Source organism: Falco biarmicus, chromosome 7, assembly GCF_023638135.1.
Source record: "Falco biarmicus isolate bFalBia1 chromosome 7, bFalBia1.pri, whole genome shotgun sequence".
In the NCBI taxonomy this organism is placed as follows: Eukaryota; Metazoa; Chordata; class Aves; order Falconiformes; family Falconidae; genus Falco; species Falco biarmicus.
In genome coordinates this window covers 62,157,031-62,174,158 of record NC_079294.1, presented here as the reverse complement: position 1 = coordinate 62,174,158, position 17,128 = coordinate 62,157,031, and the positions used below count along the sequence as shown (strand labels likewise).

The window sequence follows — 17,128 nt, the reverse complement described above, 5'->3', positions numbered from 1 at the left end:
AGAGGGGAGCAAAGGTCTCCTTTAGCAAAAAAAAAAAACCACCAAAAAACACAAACACAACCAAACAACCAAAACAAAACAAAAAAACAGAAAGCAAAACAAACAAGCAAAAACAAAAACAAACAAACAAAACAAAAACCAAAACAAATAAAAAGCCCAAAGTCAGAAGGCAAAATACATTGGAGATATTGGAAAGCTGCATAACTAAAGCTGTGAACGAAATAAAAAGACTCTTCACTGGGCAATATGGAAACTCCCAGCTGGGACCAAGTTTCACAATAATTCCCCTGTGGGAAGAAATTTTATGCTTCTATCATTGCCTGCCAAAAATAATAATTAAAAAGAGAAAGTGGTCTTACTGCTCCAGAAAGAGCCAAACATTTCCCTCATGGGCTGTCTTAGTGAATAGTTGTGGAAACACCAGATTTCATTGTAAAGGTGGGATTTCTCAGTGGTGAGGAGCTGCAAATGAGGCATGTTGCAGGGTGCATGTCGAGTTGCTGGTAGGAACTCAACACCAGGCTCTTGGAAGCTTTTCAGAAGAGACTTTCGGGAAACAGCAGCAAAGCAGTTCAAAAGGTTGGCTCTCAGTAATACATAATGCTGTAAAAATAGCATCTGAGCATCTTCTGTTACCTGGGCACTGGTACCCGGATCCTGTCGAGTGATTTCTCTGGCACCCGTTCCCCCTGCCTTGACTTTAACAGGTTGTGCAGATTATTTTATGATCAATAAATATCCAGGCAGACACTGTGAAATTCTAATCAGAAAAATTTACAACATTAAGGCAGATATTGTATAGCAGGATATAAATAAATAGAAATTGTCAGTCAAATTCCTGGCAGCTAGAGTCTGGTGTCAGTTGCAGTAAATTAAGTGTTACTTCACAAATCACCTTTATGGTTTTGCCCAGTAAGTGTATCTGTGCAAAGGCTTTTTTTCCAACTTGCAATGGTAAATATCCTCTGGTCCCTGAGATTTCAGAATGAAGCCAGTGTCAAGAGTCAAGGGGAAGCAAACGGCAGCAGTGGATTTTGCTGTAATCCTGAATCTTGTTCCCACCTCCAAGATTTACTCAGGGGAGTTGAGTTTAGGTGCCGAGTAATCCAGGCAACAACAAACCACCACCACTGCAGGGAGGTGACTGGATCCTTTAAGTCAAGGAGAGCTTTCTGCACTGTGGGAGGGTTGCCTGATGTAAAGATGTGGAGACCCACTGACAGAGGGGAGGAGCAGCATGGACTCCTGTTCTCTCTAACAAGATGAAGTGAGCTACAGTTGGTGTTGGCTGCACCTGGGGATAGGTGGGAAGAATTAATCAGGTCAGTAACAAGACCCTCGTTTACTACAGCTGAGGCAACATTTTACCTACAGATTATTACCTTCCATTAACTACTGTTACACTTGCTGGCCTGACCAGCGATACACAGGTCCTAAAGCATCATCTGGAGGTTCCTGCGCTGTTGAGATAGCTGGAAACTGCATTAATTTTCAGCATAGGCTTTTATGAATTAAAGCTGAATGTTCATCATGGAATAAAAAAAAAAAAGGAGGACCTGCTAGTGGTAGTTTTGTACTTTATTTGAGAAGAGAGAGCTACATAAACTATGTCAGGAGGGTACAGGTCTACACACAGTTTCATCAATCAATAAATGGAGCTGTTAACATAACACTGAGGATATGATACTTTGAAGAAGACATAGACACATGACCAAGGAATATTTACAGCTCTAACATACAATATATTTATATTTGAGAGAGATATTCGTGTGCCTTTGTGCACACAGATACCACTGCGTACACGTGGTGCACGCACGCGTACACGTAAATAGGTATAAAAGGCTTTAAAAAAAAACCTTACGTAATTCAAGAAATGAGTCTGCCTGCCATTTGCAGCAACTGACTATCTTCAAGGCGGAAATGGTTCCAGTTTGTGGTGGTCTGGAGTGGAGGTTTCAGTTTGAAATCTCTGTTCTCCAATGGTCATTGGCTGAACCTGAAGCAGGTTTCTGGTGTGTGGTACGCTGTGGTGGGGTGGTGACGGGGGATGTGTGAGGTGAATGAAAGGGAGGGCAGTGGAATTATGGGGAAGAGGGGACGCACAGCCTCTGGGGCTGGGGCAGTAACACGGAGATGAAAAAAATGACCTTTGGTGATGCCATTAAACCATCCTTTATACTAAACATAAATTATCGACACAGTTTTAAAAAAATAATTTTCTGTTTCATTTCAAGGCTGGGGAGAGAAGAAGGGACAAAGCAGAGCAGGAGGGGAAGGGAAGGTCTGGGGAGGGTAAATACCTCAGCACTTTAAAAGGTCCCTTGACCTCACTGCAAATCCTTAATTTAAAATGTCTCCTTGTAAGTCTGACTAACACTGTATCAGTCGTCCCCTTCCAGGGTAGCAGCGTGCTTGATGCACATGAAGTGGAAGGTAGGGGAGAAGCAGGGATCCTACCTTGGTCAATACTCAGATCAGGGGTCCTCATCCTCTGAATTTGAGCCAGTGGGGGTCAGATGGGCAGGCAGAGATCACAACCACCTTGCTCTCACCACGTAACCTGGGTTGCTCCCAGCAGGGGAAAATGGTGAGTTTTGATTTGGAGAAGGGGAGACTGCAGGATGGAAAAGGTTAAGAACCAGCAATTCAGTTGCAAAATGGCAAATAGGATTCAGAAGATGTGAAATAAGCCCTAAATTAAGAAAATATGTAGACTGGTGCATGGGTAAAAAAAGTCTGCCAAAAAAAATCAATTCAGCAAACATCACCAAAGGATTTGTTTTCTGCTCATGCAAACTTTCAGTGACATTAACTGAGATTAAAATAAGCTGGTTTGAATAATAGTAACAACAAAAATGCCATCAAAATGTCTTTCCTCTGAGATGTAGCCCCATCCTCCTTTCACTACCAGCTCGCCTGCCAGAGTGAGCTGTGGAGCAGCACCTTCTGGGGGGCAAGCCTGTCTGCATCATTGAAGGGCATTTCAGCTGGAAGTAGGAGTAGTTTCCTGGAAGTTAAGTCTACCCTTGCCGTTTTCTGGAGGCTGGGTGTTTCTCCTCATGGCAGAAGTGCCAGTGGTTTCTCTGCCTAGGTCATCACACTGCCACACCGAGCCACTGATGGACAACACTGCTTCAGCACAGGTGTCTTATAGAAATTACCAGAGGCAAGTGTGCAATGCAACCCCTAAATGCCATCCCAAACACAGACTGAAGGTCCCAAGACAGCCTTCACCCAAGAAGGTTGTGTATCCTCAACCTTTACCTGGAGAAATCTTGCCCTCTTGCCTGATCCAGAAGAGGCAGAGGGAGCTGTAACACACCAAAAGCTAAATCAATGTCAATCATTTGCCTGCACAAAACCCCTTCATTTCTATTGAAATAACTTTAGTAAAATAGCACTTCATTAAGGCAAGGTGGGGGAGAAGGAGGTAATTGAGTGTATTTATTTATTTATTTATTTTTGTTCTGCTTTAAGCCTATCTATACGAAGCTGTCATGCAAGAAATTGCCTCCCAGTTTAGCTGAAAATTTAAAGGACACTTCTAGAAAAAAAGGGGAAAAAAAAAACCCACAAAAAAAAAACCCCAAAAACCAAAACACCAAAGAGCAACCAAAAAACAGGAAAAAAATTATGCAATTCTCTTTCACACAGGGAATTGGCTGGGTGTGGGAGTTCTGAGCAGGGGGAGTGAGAAGAACTAAAACAAGCTGCCCTGCTTTTTCTGAAACCAGAGTCTCATCGGAGAGTAAAATAAATGCAGAGAAAATTATGGTAGTTGTAAGAGTTTGAAGCAGAGAAGGTGAGCCTGGGAGAAGCCCAGCAAGGCTGAAGGTTTGGAGAAACCTTCAGGACTCATTTAGATGAGCACACATAATTTTGTGGTGACTGCTTCCTCACATCCATAGTTCTTCTCCAAGCAGGGCTGTCTTCTGCTTTGCCACAGCTCACATCTGACACGCTACACTCACTATCGCTGACCCCTCACAGGGAATTAAGCCCTCACACATTTCCTTCCCCTCCCTATGTCACAGTAGGCTTCCTTGCTCCCTTCCCTTAGCACTGTTTGTTCTCTGAGCTCCTAGTTAAATCATCTTTGCCATCCCCTGCAAGCTCATCCTTTCTGACTTCCAAGTGGCCCTAAACATCAGAAGTCTGGCCTCAATTACTCATTTTCAGTATTGTTACTTACAAGTTTTGAGGGCTTATGTCTCTAGGTACTTCCTAGTCCTCACTGTCTCTGAGTGTCCATCCAGATGTCCCATTGTACTAACTACTAGTCACAGCTGGGGAGTATGTGGGAGGTGGGATGCAGAGGAAACTGCCTCTAGGAAGCAGTATGTGTTGGGCCAGGGGTAAACAGCCCAGATTTCTGCCCTGCTTATGTGTCTTTTCTTCCTCACACTAGATTTTTCAGGGTTGGAATGAGCCTGCATGTTCCTGCCCAATAGCTTCTCACCATGATGATGAAGTTCAGGAGATGCTCAATTCTAATTTGTGGGTCTATCTTCCTTAGTGGGATCCAGGAAAACAAGTGGGATGAAATTCCAAGTATGCAGGCTGAGCAAGCTGGATTCTGAAGTACCTGCACATTTTTGTATATGAGATATGACTGCCTCACCATTTGGAGCCTTGCCTGTAGATGCCTGCTCTTTCCTGCATGGCTCTTCATCTTTGGCTGACTCTTCTGACAACTCTCCCTACACAGTAATGTGGCTTTTTTTATGGATTGATGTAAAAATAACTTTCAGGGGCCACAGTGTCATTTATATGCCACTTACTTTGAATTTTCCAAGAGATTTGTCTGTTTACCCTTTACCAACAGTAAATTTACTTGATGGCTAAAGCTGAATCACATGATGCTCTCTTTCTAAAGGGCTAGCAGTATAGTACCTCTCCATTTGTCAAACTGTCCCAGTAGATGAGATGATAGGAACCCTTTGCAGTCCACATTAGAGATGCATCCTTCATAGGTGGAACACCAGTGCAGGAAGAAGTGGGACAGAGGGTTTAATTCTGAAGGAAAAATGGTTCTTTCCCACATTAGATCGATTGTTTTGCATTTAAAACCATTCCGCCTCCATCACTTGAAAAAAAGATACCAGCTAACAATTTCACGCTGGAAAAAAGAATGGGAGAAAAGAAGGAAGGGCGAGACAGTCGTGCCCTGGCCGATGTAGGAATGAGGTCCCCTGTTCCTTCAGAAGCGGAGTTCCTCCTTTCCAAGCCAAGCGGAGCTCCTGCGGGAGCGGGCGGCGCGCAGCGGGGCAGCGGGCGGCGGCTCCCAGGGGCGGTGGGAGGCGCCGCTGTCCGCGGTGCTGATCCGCAGGGGGAGGCTCCCGGCGGCTCCCGGCCGGCTAGAAACCGCTGCTGGGACCTTTTTTGTTATTGTTTTGTCGCTATTCTTAGGGACTGAACTGGTTTCTCCTCATGGTAAGAACTACTTGCACCAGTAGGGGTTGTATTAGGAAAAAAAAAAAAAAAAAAAGACGACGAAGCGGCACACCAGAAACCCGCCACTGAAAGGGGGCTAGGCTACAAAGCTGTTGTATCATCCAGCAGCATCTGATCTCTGTTTTTCTCTCCCAAATCTGCCTCTTACCTTAATTTCAGTTTTCAAGAAAGCCATAAGATACGATTTGTTCTATATTAGGAGAAGAAGGAGAAAAAGGAAATTAAAAGTGAGAGGAGGTTTGTAGGATAGAGAGCTACTCCTGTCCTGATGGCCAATGTTCTTGGTTGCCAGGCTGAATATTCTGAGTTTTTTCTCATGTACAGCAGTGGATTTTCTTGTACTATAAACCAAGCAATATATTTTCTCATATAATATTTGTGTTTTTTTCTTGTATAATTCCTTTTCCTCTCTCCTGTCATTCTGTTCCTGATATCATAGTGATCTTCAGTGCCTCTCAGTATCTACAGCCTCTACCGACTTCAAAGTTGTGGGTGTTCAGCCCCTTCAGGGTTTAACCTGGTGTTGCACTAGAAAGTTTCATTGCATAGGAACAACAACTCAGTCCCTTGTTGATTTCTATTGTTTCAATCTAGCTATATAAGAATGAGGCTGGACTCGAACAGATCACAGCCGGAATCAATCCCAACCATCTCCAGCAATCAGAACAACCTGCTGGGAGCTGAGTAACAGCTGAATTCTTGGTGAGAGAAATTACAGGCATAAAAACAAAATCAAATAGACTCCTTGTGCTCATTCAACATTTCAAGGCATATTTATAGGCACTGCTGCACGACATCTTAAATATCTGAGTTTAAAAAGAAACTGGATCATTCCTGTTGGGGGAAAGAATTTTTCTGTTCTGTCACTTTCACTGTCTTCACTCGTGATGAAAAAGGGGGAGAAAGACACTGAATTACACACCCATTCAGATCCTTTCATCTCTTCTTTTGGCTGTTTGGTTACCCCTGAGATGGAGCTATGAAGATAAGGAGATCTGAAGGTCATCTGAAGGTCATTCCTCAGAACTGGAGTAGGAACAAGAAAGCTGGGCAGGAAACTGCTCATTAAAAGCTGTGGGTCTCTTGCTGTGTGAACCTGGCAAGGGCCTAGTATGTGAACAGATGACCTTGCAGTCTAGGTCCTAGCTGAGTCCCTTCCTTAGATTGCTCCACTGTATCCTTCTGCCTCTGCTCCCAAGTCTTGCTGTCACTGGAAAGAAAAGCTGAAAAGAAATCTTACCACTGATGAAAATCCCTACATAAAGGAGATAATTTCACCCTGGTTTTTTTCACTTTCAAAAAACCAGAAGACTTGGGAAAAGAATTTTTTAGATTTTAAGAGGGAGAATACTTTTCCAAAAGGTTCACATAAAAATTGAACAATGGATCAGCATTCATTATGGAGAGGTGAGGCAGAAAACATATGGCTGCCAAGGACAGTGCTCTTTAATGGTCTGGAAGAAAAAGTGCTGATCAGCTAATAGTATTTGCTTTGGGAACAATAGTCAGTGAGGATTACGTGGGGAGGAGTGTAGGAACCAACCTAAATCAGCAAACTCACCCTTGACGCAGGACCAGAATGAGCTAAAACTCCGTTATCACATGGCTGAGACTCAAGTGCTGTGTAATCTCTGTGGCATAGACATCTAGGAACCATTGTGGATAGCAGATGGCTGCTGAATGGTGAAAGCAGGTGGCAGATTCTGGGCAGTGCAAAACCAGAAGACCTCAAACCCTGATCACAAACCTCAGTTCTTCAGATTAAATCAAACCAGCCAAAGGGAGTCACACAGCATTGCACAAAGCCAACGTACTATTGAACATGGGGAGGGCTCTTGTAAAAAGCTCCACCTCCCTTTCCCCCCCCAACACATATACAAGCACACAGCCGCATACAGAAAAAAAATATCAAGGTTATGTGTTTCCTGAAATACGGTTGGCTGAATAAATACACTTATAGACAACTCTTTGTAAAGCAATAGCAGAATGAGTAACAGTGCATCGCTATCATGGGAAATAAAAAGCAAAGTAACCCAACTGCAATTCAGCCAGAATCATTCCAAACCCCAAAGGTTGGCCTCTTTTTTTTTTTTTTTTTCTTTAATGTGTCTGACATTTTATGGCATCAATAATGCAAACAAAGAGGAAATCATATTTGCAGAACACTAATGCACGGATGTCTAAAGCGAAATACAATACTGATTACTTTTTAAATGAGGCCACCAGGTTTTGATGTGCTGTGGTGCTTAAATTGGTCCATCAAATTCCTTCTAAAGCAAATTCCAGTCCAAAGCAACAGCTTGACCTTCTCTATAACCTTGGGTAGCCTTTTCAGCTGTATTCTGATTGGGGGTAGCAAACGTTAGTTTGAAGCAATTTTCCTGATGGGCCCGATTACTGAAATACCAGGGGCACACAACTCCATCTGAAGATGAGGGGAAACCATGGGCAGGTCCCCTCTTCATAGGCTATCCCAAGCCTTTGACAAATATGATGGTAAGCCTACTATGAAGAGCTGTGGGTGAGAGGATGGGTTCTAGATTTCTAGAAGTACTATTGAGCTTTTTCCCTTAGGGTTAGTGATTAATCTGTTTGGCACCTGATCGCTTGTTTCTTGCCTAGAACCTCCTGCAGATGACTGCAGAGCAATGGTTGAATATGAAAATAATTGCATGAATAAGAAGGTGTGGCAAAAGCACACAAACAAAAAAACCCCTTACCTTCCTCTTCCGTTTTTTTTAGACGTTAGTGTTTTTTTCACAAAGAAGTGCATCTCAGCAATGCACCTTGAGAACCACAGACAGGATTGTCTCTACCCACACAAGACTGAAGAAGCTGTTGTGCTCCTGCCTAGGAAATCTTGCTGCTCAACCTACACTTACAGCAAGAGACAAAAGGGCTTGGGGTCTGGCCTACGCTCCCAACTTAACAGTGGAAGCATTCAGTTCAGGAGTCAAGAGACTTCTTTTGCAGTGTCTCCTGACTTACACTGAATAAACTGTGTGAACTTCTTTTATTTTTGCAGTTTCGGTTTGGTAGACAAGAGTTGAGAGTGTGCCGGTGGGCTGGTGGGTAGGATTGGATACCATTGTCTCACATCAGCTGGGAGTTTGTCTGCCATTTAGTCCTGGATCACGTCTGATCAGAGCATTGTGTGTGGGGATTGTTATGTGTTGCAGTTAATCTGTGCAAGCAGCTAATTGCCTTTGGTTAACTAGTGCCTTTTAATTAGGACTGTGTTTCTGGGTGGATACATGAAGGGAGCTGTTTGTCACTGGCAAAAAATGTCAGCCTTGTGATGTAAACCTCTTTGGGGAATTAAAAAAAAAATACAGGCTGGAGCTACTGTCACTTTAGCATGGTAGAAAATCAGTTTCAGCAGAACTGGCCTGGATAAGGGTACAGTCACGCTTTGCTGGGGTCAAGAATGATAGTGGTCGCTCCCCGACCCTTTCTCCTGTGCAGAAGGGTGGGACACTATGGGCTTCAGCTGGGATTTACAGGAGATACCCCACATGCATTACAATGAGCTTTGCTGTAAAATTCACTGCACAGAGGTTAATCTAGATGTCAACACTGCCTGACAGCAGTGAAATTACTCCGGGGCAGTGCTCCTTCTGAAGTCTTAATATAACAGTCAATTCCATCCTGCCTGCAGGAAATGAAAGTTTTCTGCTTTGTGTGCGGAATTATTCGGCGCCAATTTTCTCACTGTTTGAAGTCCAAACTGTTTGTGGTCTTGGGATTCACCTCACATTAAGACTTTCACTTCATTTAAAAACTCTGCTAGTCAAGTCCTGAGAACTGCAAGGACAGGAGCTGCACAGTGAGGAAAAGAAGAGGGCAGGGGGGAGAAATCTCACTTACCACATCGAAATCAAACAGCTTCTCCAGCTCTCCGTGCTCTGAAAAGGGAGTGAATGCAGAACTCGGCTATCTAAGTATCAAGCAGCAAAGACTGAGGAGGCTGGAAGCCAGCAGAGAGCAAGAGAAAGCATGCAATGAAGACATCTGGACCGCCCAGAGCTATGATTTTCTTTAGAGGTATTTCAGGCCTTCCCTGCTGGGACCTTGTCCTAAGCAGCCAGTCGTTCAGTAGTTAAACACCCCCTCAGAACAACTGCTCAAGTTTTCAGCTGCAGGATCAGTCACTTGTGCTGGGCAGGAGATCAGTTCCTCCAGCAGACTCCTGACAGCGTGGGGAAGTGATGGTGAGATTTCTTGTGCCTCTTTTCCCTTTGGAGAGATGCCGAAACTGTGCGACTAGCAGAAGGGAGGAGGAACCAGTGGTCATTCCTTTAGTCTGAAAAGACCTGTCAGATTTGGTCTAGTGAGAAACTCAAGCCATAGAGATGGAACTGACCTATCAGTTAGCTTAGGTCAGGCCCTTGAAGAAAGCTGTAAGACTGTCCTTTCTCTTTGGTCTCTTATCTCTTCCCTCAGTTTAGTTTTTCAAAGTTGCAAGCTATGGGACTCCTATCACTTTTCTCAGGGAGCCGTTTCATGGCTGAGTAGTGTACTGGAAAGGAATAAGAGGCATAGGAGACATGGAATGCTCCTGCATTCCTCTTGGAGCATTGACTGATGTCTCTGCCTGTGTCATTTATGACACTGCCAGCCAGAACGGATGTTTTGAAAACTCCCGCTTCAGGCTAGAAACTCAATATTCCTGTTTGCAAGGAGAGCAGCAAAGGGAAAAGATTTTTTAGGACGACACAGCTACTTAAAGAAACATTAAGTGTGTGCCGATGTAAGAAACACCTCAGGGCAGGGGTGGGGAAAGCGCCTTAGAGTTAAGCAACTCTGTCCACTCCTGGAAAGCAGTGCTGAGAGGGGAATTTTATCTTTTTCTGGTTTTGGTACTCATTTAGAGGCAGCACTATTATGCAGAGGCTTCATGGCCCTACCATCCATCGGAAAGCCACTGTGTCTGAATGGAGGACAAGCCTTTTGGGTTGTGCCAAAGCATGCCTGTGCCTGCTGGGTCTCACAGCAGAGGAACCCTGTTGATGCCCATAGCCTTCCAGCTATCAGAGGACCACTACAGCATGGTATCACAGCCAGCATCCCATTTATTCAGCTTGCTTATCCTCACCATTGCCTTATGACCGGAGAACACACCTACAGCTGTTACGAAAACATCGGGCATGAGCCATGGCTGTAGTGGTTCAGCTGATTCCTGGTCAGATCAGGAAGCAAAGACAGACATAAATTCAGCTACTTGCTTTTCATTTTCATTAATCATTGGGAGTCACAGCTAGGCAAAGCGTGTAGATACTCCCTGGGAGGGTGGGGAAATGAGAAGTATTTAAAACAGCATAAGATGAAATGCTGAACAAAACAGTCTCCACACAGACTGGCATGTGAATGCCTGCTGATTAAGTGCTCAGAACTGCTTCTGGTTTCATGGGCTTGCAGTGATCCGGGTCTGCATTCTTCAACCCATATCCTGAACTCAAGGAAATTCATGCATTTGAGTTTTGGGAAATAAAAGCCTTTCACATGAAAGGGAACAGCTCATGTAGTAGTATATTTCTGTCCGTGGCTCTGAAAAATTGTAACTGGTTCAGGCCTTCTTTTGGTTGTATTTTCTTATAGAAAAAAAAAAATAATCACAAAAAAGCACAAACCGTAGCAATTTTGTTTTCTGCCTGCATAAATGGTCCCTTGCTTTTATTGGTTTCTATCTCCTTTTTACACCAGTATTTGTCCAGCATTATAGCTAACTTTTCCTGGAGCTCCAGTATGTTGCTGTTTTCTTTTGGCTTTGCCTGTGTCCACTGTTACTTAAAATTCTACTCCACACTCCTGAAACCAGTCTCGATTTCCCAACCCAAGATACTCACTTGCCTTCTACGACCAGCCTTCCCATTTCCTTGCCTTTTTTATTTCCCCACATATTTTCTCACCTTGTTCCACCCACTCCTGGGGACGAGCAGACCTCTCAAAGCTAACAATGTCTCTCAAGCAAGCAGCCTCTCTTAAAGGCATTCCGTATTTTTCACATTTGTCTGTGCAGCACATGTTCCCAGAGTCACCTGTTTGCAATTCAGCACCCTGCGGACCCAAGGACAGGACTGAAATGAGGCAGCCCAGGCTTTTTTTGACCCCCAAAATACATACATTGAGGGACTTTTTAAAAGACCAGATGGGCAAGCTTGGTGGGAGACAGGATGGACTTTCAGCCTGGCAGAGCATTGCATGTCTTCCCTTTGCTACCTTTCAGCTTTCATCTTGCAGCCTGACAGACTGGGGTGCAAGGAAAAGTAACAGCTGGAGAAGACAAGACGGACCACTGATAAGACCCAAAGGTTGGAGCCACATTTTCCACCCACAGTTTGTAGGTCTGGCATACAATTGCCATCTGTACCATGCACCAAAATAGCACCTGCACCTCCAAGAAAGCATCATTTCAGTGACACCCTTGGGTGACTGAGTTGGTGCTAATAATTTTAATTTTTAGAGAGCAAGATGCAACTGGGACAGGGAAGACCCCATGGCCCCTTCTCAGCAGTGCTCAGATCTGCGTTCCTCCCAGCTCCCTTTCACAAGCCCCTTGAGAAAACTGCAGATGGAAGAGGCTGGGTGGTGGGAATCTCAGCCTGGGCGTGCTGGGAATTAGGCCTGGCTTGCTCCAGAGCTGGCTGAGACCTGTCGGTGTTCCCAGGCAGCAGGGATAGCTCTCTGCTCTTTCTGGAGGCAGCGCAACGGGAAGTCTCTCTCCTGGAAATGGAGAAGAAACATGAACTCATTTCCCTTTGCCTCCGAACAGTCCCCACACTCAGACTTATGGTGTTCTGAGAGAGTTTTCCCCCAAATCTGCTCTTCTTTCTCCCCTCACACGCAGGAGGACCACCCCAGAGCCCATCTTCCTACAGGGAAGAGCACCGTCACCCGTGCAGATGGGCAGCTCCACTTCTGGTCCAGGGAAGGTGCTTCTGGAAATGAGGTCTCAGGGTGTTCACCAGGAACTCAGCACAGCTGTTTTCCTTCTTCCCCTCCAAAACTGTCATGCCAAAAAGGGATGCAGCAGTTTCCATCATGTCTTCAAGCGAAAAACAACCTCCCTCATCCCCACAACAAACCTCCATCCAGCATCAACAGGCCAAGGGGCATAAAGCAGCAGCAGCAGCCAGGGAGACATCACACCGCAGGACTGCAGCTTATCCTGCTCTTCTGAGCAATTGTTCACAATTACCTTTGACAAAAGGACATTTTTCTGAGTCAGTCACTGCACTTGGTGGGGCTAACAGTAAAGCAGTCAGACAGCCTGAACCTTGGTCTCAGCCACTTCACATGTTCTGGAGACCCATCTCCTTGCCTCTCACAGACTACTTATTCCTAACCATGTAGCACCAAGGCTCGGTGTCGTGCTCGGCTCCTGAGCTTGCCTTGCTGTTGTGACTCTACAAAGAGGTGGCAAAAGGGACAGGGTGGTGGTGCTGGGGAGGAGGGGAAGGGGGAAAGAAGGAAGGAAAGCAGGATGTAGCTGCTGTGCAGAATGGTGACAGGGAAATCTCATTGACTGTAGGAATGCAGTGTCTGTACGTGATTTGATAGTGTAAAGGCCCATGACACTGGCCAAAAAAGAAATGAGAGCATGAAAGTGAGAGAGAGGGGTGGACAAAATGGCCTTGCACAATCTGGCACAGACCCTGGAAGTCACAAGAGCAAGAAGCCATTAGAGGTAAGAGACAGGCAGCCCCAGGGAAGGGTTTTCTTGTGGAGACACTGGGCACTTAATAGACATTGCTTGTTCTCCCCTTGTATAGAATCTCCAGCCCTTTTAGCCAAAGCAGCCTGCATACAAAGGGAGCCAGGCCAGGGCTAACAACCTTTAAACCAATCTTTTTCACTTTCATAGCTGGACTCAAGTAGGCACATGAGGAAAACTGGATGTCTTCTCCCAAAGCAGTAAGAACCTACTATTGAGGGGTGACATGGTATGCTGTTCCTGTGTGTGGGCTCCCAGCAACGGTCCACACCCTTGTCCCTGACCATGCCATCTTTGGTGTCCGTGCTGAGAGCTGCTTGTGCCTGTTCAGTGGCAGTCTGCCCAGTCTCCAGTGGCACCAGTCTGTCCCACTAGCCCAGATCTCTCTAACGCGCAGAGGAAGGTTACCATCCTTAGTCTCACATGGTTACTGCCACCCATCATCCCTCACCCCAGGCTTGCACTGCTCTTTACACAAGCACAGAATAAACCCACAGCCACTGCTGCCCACCACAGACCTCCTTCTAGCAGTGTCCCCAGCCTCTGTCTGAAACCATAAGCCAGGTCATGCCAGGGCCATGGGTGGGAGGTATAGATTGGCAAAGGAACAAGGAAGATGAGAAGATGCAAAATCTTCCCTTTCACTGTCGCCTCCTGGCCATGAACACTACTCTGACCACCAAGATCCTTTCTCTGTCTCTTCTTCCTCCATCTGCATTCCCTTCCAGGCTAACGCCACATCCAAGCAGGCTATTTTTGTGCTGGCTGTTGTTGCCTTCTCAAAATTGCCTTGACAATGCCTGTGCCGCCCGCTCCCTGCCTCCTGAGAGCAGCTGCCAAGCTGAGGTTCCCGCTCATCCTCCATTAGCCACGTGAAAAAAAGACCCAGAAAGGTTTTGTATTCTCAGCCTGGTCTGGACAGACTGGATTCAGCATCTGACTCAGCCTTTCCCCAGGTCCAGATTATTTCCTGCTAGAGGGAGATAGGCTACAGGGAGAATGTTTCTGTCTCTCCCTCGCTGTCCCCACCACCCCCTGTCGCTGCCTGTCAGGCCTTTATCCTCATTGAGATGCAAGGCTGGCCACTGCGGCCATCCGCTGAGCCGTCTGCTCCTGAAGGCACCTTCCCCTCCTTCCCCCCCTCCTCCCGGGGCTGCCTGTGGAGCTATTCTTCAGCCTCTGCATTTCACAACAGCTCAAAGGCAGATGCATCAATCCTTTCAGGGGATGGGGACGTGAGGAGAATGGCAAGGGGTCTGCAGGCAGGTGTTGGTAGGTTCCCAGCCATTTCACGAGCTTTGTCCCGCTCCCTGTCCCCCACTGGCTTGTGCCTGAGGCTTGGAGTGGGGCATGGGGCAGAAATGGGGAAGAGAAGAGGATGGGGAGGAAGAGCGCTGGGATACGCTGACCCCATAGGCACGCCCAGCCAGGACGCAGGCACGCTCCCTCCCAGCTGTCTGCACGCTGCCACCTTTCCCCCGTCAGGGGAGCAGGGATCCAACCCTGTCCGCTCAAGGTTTACACCAGGGACTAATTTGGCCCTGGTGCAGACAACTGAGGGAGGGGGAACAACCCCATGGATGCTAGCAAGCGTGAAGGGTGGGGAGAAAAAGGAGGGGAGGGGATGGGGGGTTGTCGCCACCTGCGCCGGGCACCCTGGGCAGACAGCGCTCCCGTCTCGTACCCTGGAATGGGTTGGGGCTGGTTCAGGACCGGGTCCCCAGGACCCCTCCTTGGCTCCCTCGCGCAGCAGCTCTGGTCCCGCTGCTCCCCCCGCCCTGGCAGCAGCCGGCGTGGGGCAGGAGGGAGGGCTGGGTCGGGCCAGCTCGAGGTCTGCAGGAGGGCAGCTGGTTCCCGGTGTGTGTTTTACCCGTAGGTGCCACAATCCTGTGACTGTGTGTTCGAAAGCCTTGAGTCTATACATTTAAGAATCAGCAAATTAGAAAAATTGTCCTGAAATGTTGGGGGGAGGAAAAAGGCAGGAAGGCAGAGAGGGGCAGGGAAGCACTGAGAGGGAGGGAGGGACGGGGTTGGTAAAAGAGAGCTCCTCCAGGGGCACTGCCCTGGCTTTGTGCCCATCACCTGTGGGCTGGGAAGGCAGGAGGGAGGCAAGGATGAGAAAGGAGGACTGATTTCACACATTCAGTGCATATCATACAACCAGGGCAAGGCTTTCCTCCCGGGGCTCCTACCCAGGATGGCATCACTGCCGTAAGCCAGTCTAGAGCCCTGCCCAGCAGCCCGAACCATACTCACAGCAGGGTTACAATTCACTGCTTCATTGCTCGGGGGAAAGATATCTTCTCCTTTCTTTCTTTCTTTTTTTTTTTTTTTTTTTTTAATTATATATATCTCTTTAAGCACTTTTTTCTCCCTTTTTTGTTTCTTTTTTTTTTAAAGTCTTACAATTTTCTGTAACAGCAGCTTCTTTCTGTATTGGTGTGGAAGTTATATATAGAGAGATATCTATAAATATATATAAGCCAAACTGCCTTACAGGTTGTTGTTTTGTGGGATTTTTGTCGGTTTGCTTTTTGTTTTTGTTTTTTTCAGTGTTGTATGTGTAGCAGGCACTTGAGTTTATATGAAGATGTTTGCTTGGGAGCTGAGGGGCAAAGGACTTGGGAGGGGGAGAGGGAAGGAAGGACGGAAGGAAGGAGCAGGGACTTTCGACAAGTGGCCACTGCTAGCCAAGGATGTCCAGGTAGATTGGTGTGGCCTTGCCCAGAGCATGAAGGATCTTGTAGATCTCCTTGATGTTGAGCCTTTGCTGAGGTTCTCTCTGCCAGCAGCCCAACATGATGTCATAAACCTCCTTGGGGCAGACTCGAGGCCTTTCCAAAACTCGGCCCTGGGTAATGCACTCAATGACCTGAAAGAATGAAAGAAAAGAGACGTTGAACACCAGCTGGGCAGCGCTTGGAGGGTGTCCTGTCCCAGCTACTTCTTGGGTGATGTGGTACCGTTTGGTGAATGGGAGTGCTAAGAAGCCAAGAGGTCTGCAGATCCTTAGCACTCACCTGTTTGTGTATTCTTAATGATAATTTTACAGTGAAAAGTTCGTCTCCAGCTACAGCCTTGCAGTTCCCAAAAACCTTCCCCATTTGACACCTATCTACCTCAATGCACTTTCCAAACAGGTCATAGGAAAATGAAACAAAGTTTTAATTTATGATGTCAGGTTTTCCTGCTAGCTGAAGAAGGAAAATAAGCCTTAAAATCCCCAAACTAAAGTAATACGTTGCACAACTGAAATGGTATTATTCTTCCCTGAAAATCAGAGTCCTTTCCATTACAAAGCCCAGGAATGTTCTGCAAGGGAGGGTACAGAGCATCTTTTCCTACCTCCATCTCCAAGGGCAGCTTTGCCTCATTTTGACAGAGGCAAGCAGCTGAAAGAATGAAATTTCATCTCAAATCACATCTGTGATGGAGAAAAAAAAATCGCAGTGCTAACACTCTGCTTTGGGTCAGGTTGATGCTGCTAATGAATGAGCAAAATGTGAGCTTTTGGGTAGCATTGAAGTCTCTTCAGAGGGATGCCATTGGAAAGGACTCCCCTAAGTGTCTGTTCATGTTTTCTTCACCGGAGGAGCAGATGCAAAAGGAAGGGAGGTATGATTTGTGAGAGCTGCTATTACTGTCTGGCCTCCTTGGTTGGAGTTGCTGAGTCCCAGCATTGCAGTGTTTGAGTGACCTGCCACACTCTGCAGATAAACACAGATCCCAAGCAGTGTGTTGAGGGAAGCCACCCAGCAAGGGATGTTTGGAATTTATGATTTATGAATAGTAATGGGCCTGCCACACAGCTCAACAGATACTTATCGCTTTGCTGTTTGCATATAAATACAGAGGGGAGATATTTGGACCTGCTGAAAGCGGCTGAGGAAGACACAGCATGCAGAGAAGCCTGCACTGCCATAAAGCTGCTGGCAGCGGTGACTTGTGGGAGGAGGTGAG

The 17,128-nt window shown here is 46.3% G+C and overlaps 1 protein-coding gene across 4 annotated transcripts in view; it reads right to left on the bottom strand.

Annotated features, from left to right (window-relative positions):
• Positions 1-1,591: 1,591 nt before the first annotated feature.
• NTRK3 (neurotrophic receptor tyrosine kinase 3) overlaps positions 1,592-17,128 on the bottom strand; it is a 233,977-nt gene continuing 218,440 nt past the window's right edge. For 2 of the 4 annotated variants that reach the window (XM_056346662.1, XM_056346663.1), the window contains one exon: positions 1,592-16,040. In XM_056346662.1, coding sequence (XP_056202637.1) covers positions 15,855-16,040 — 186 coding nt within the window. In that variant the 3' untranslated portion in view covers positions 1,592-15,854. The remainder of the gene's footprint in view (positions 16,041-17,128) is intronic. The other 2 variants (XR_008823080.1, XR_008823081.1) reach the window with 2 other exon arrangements.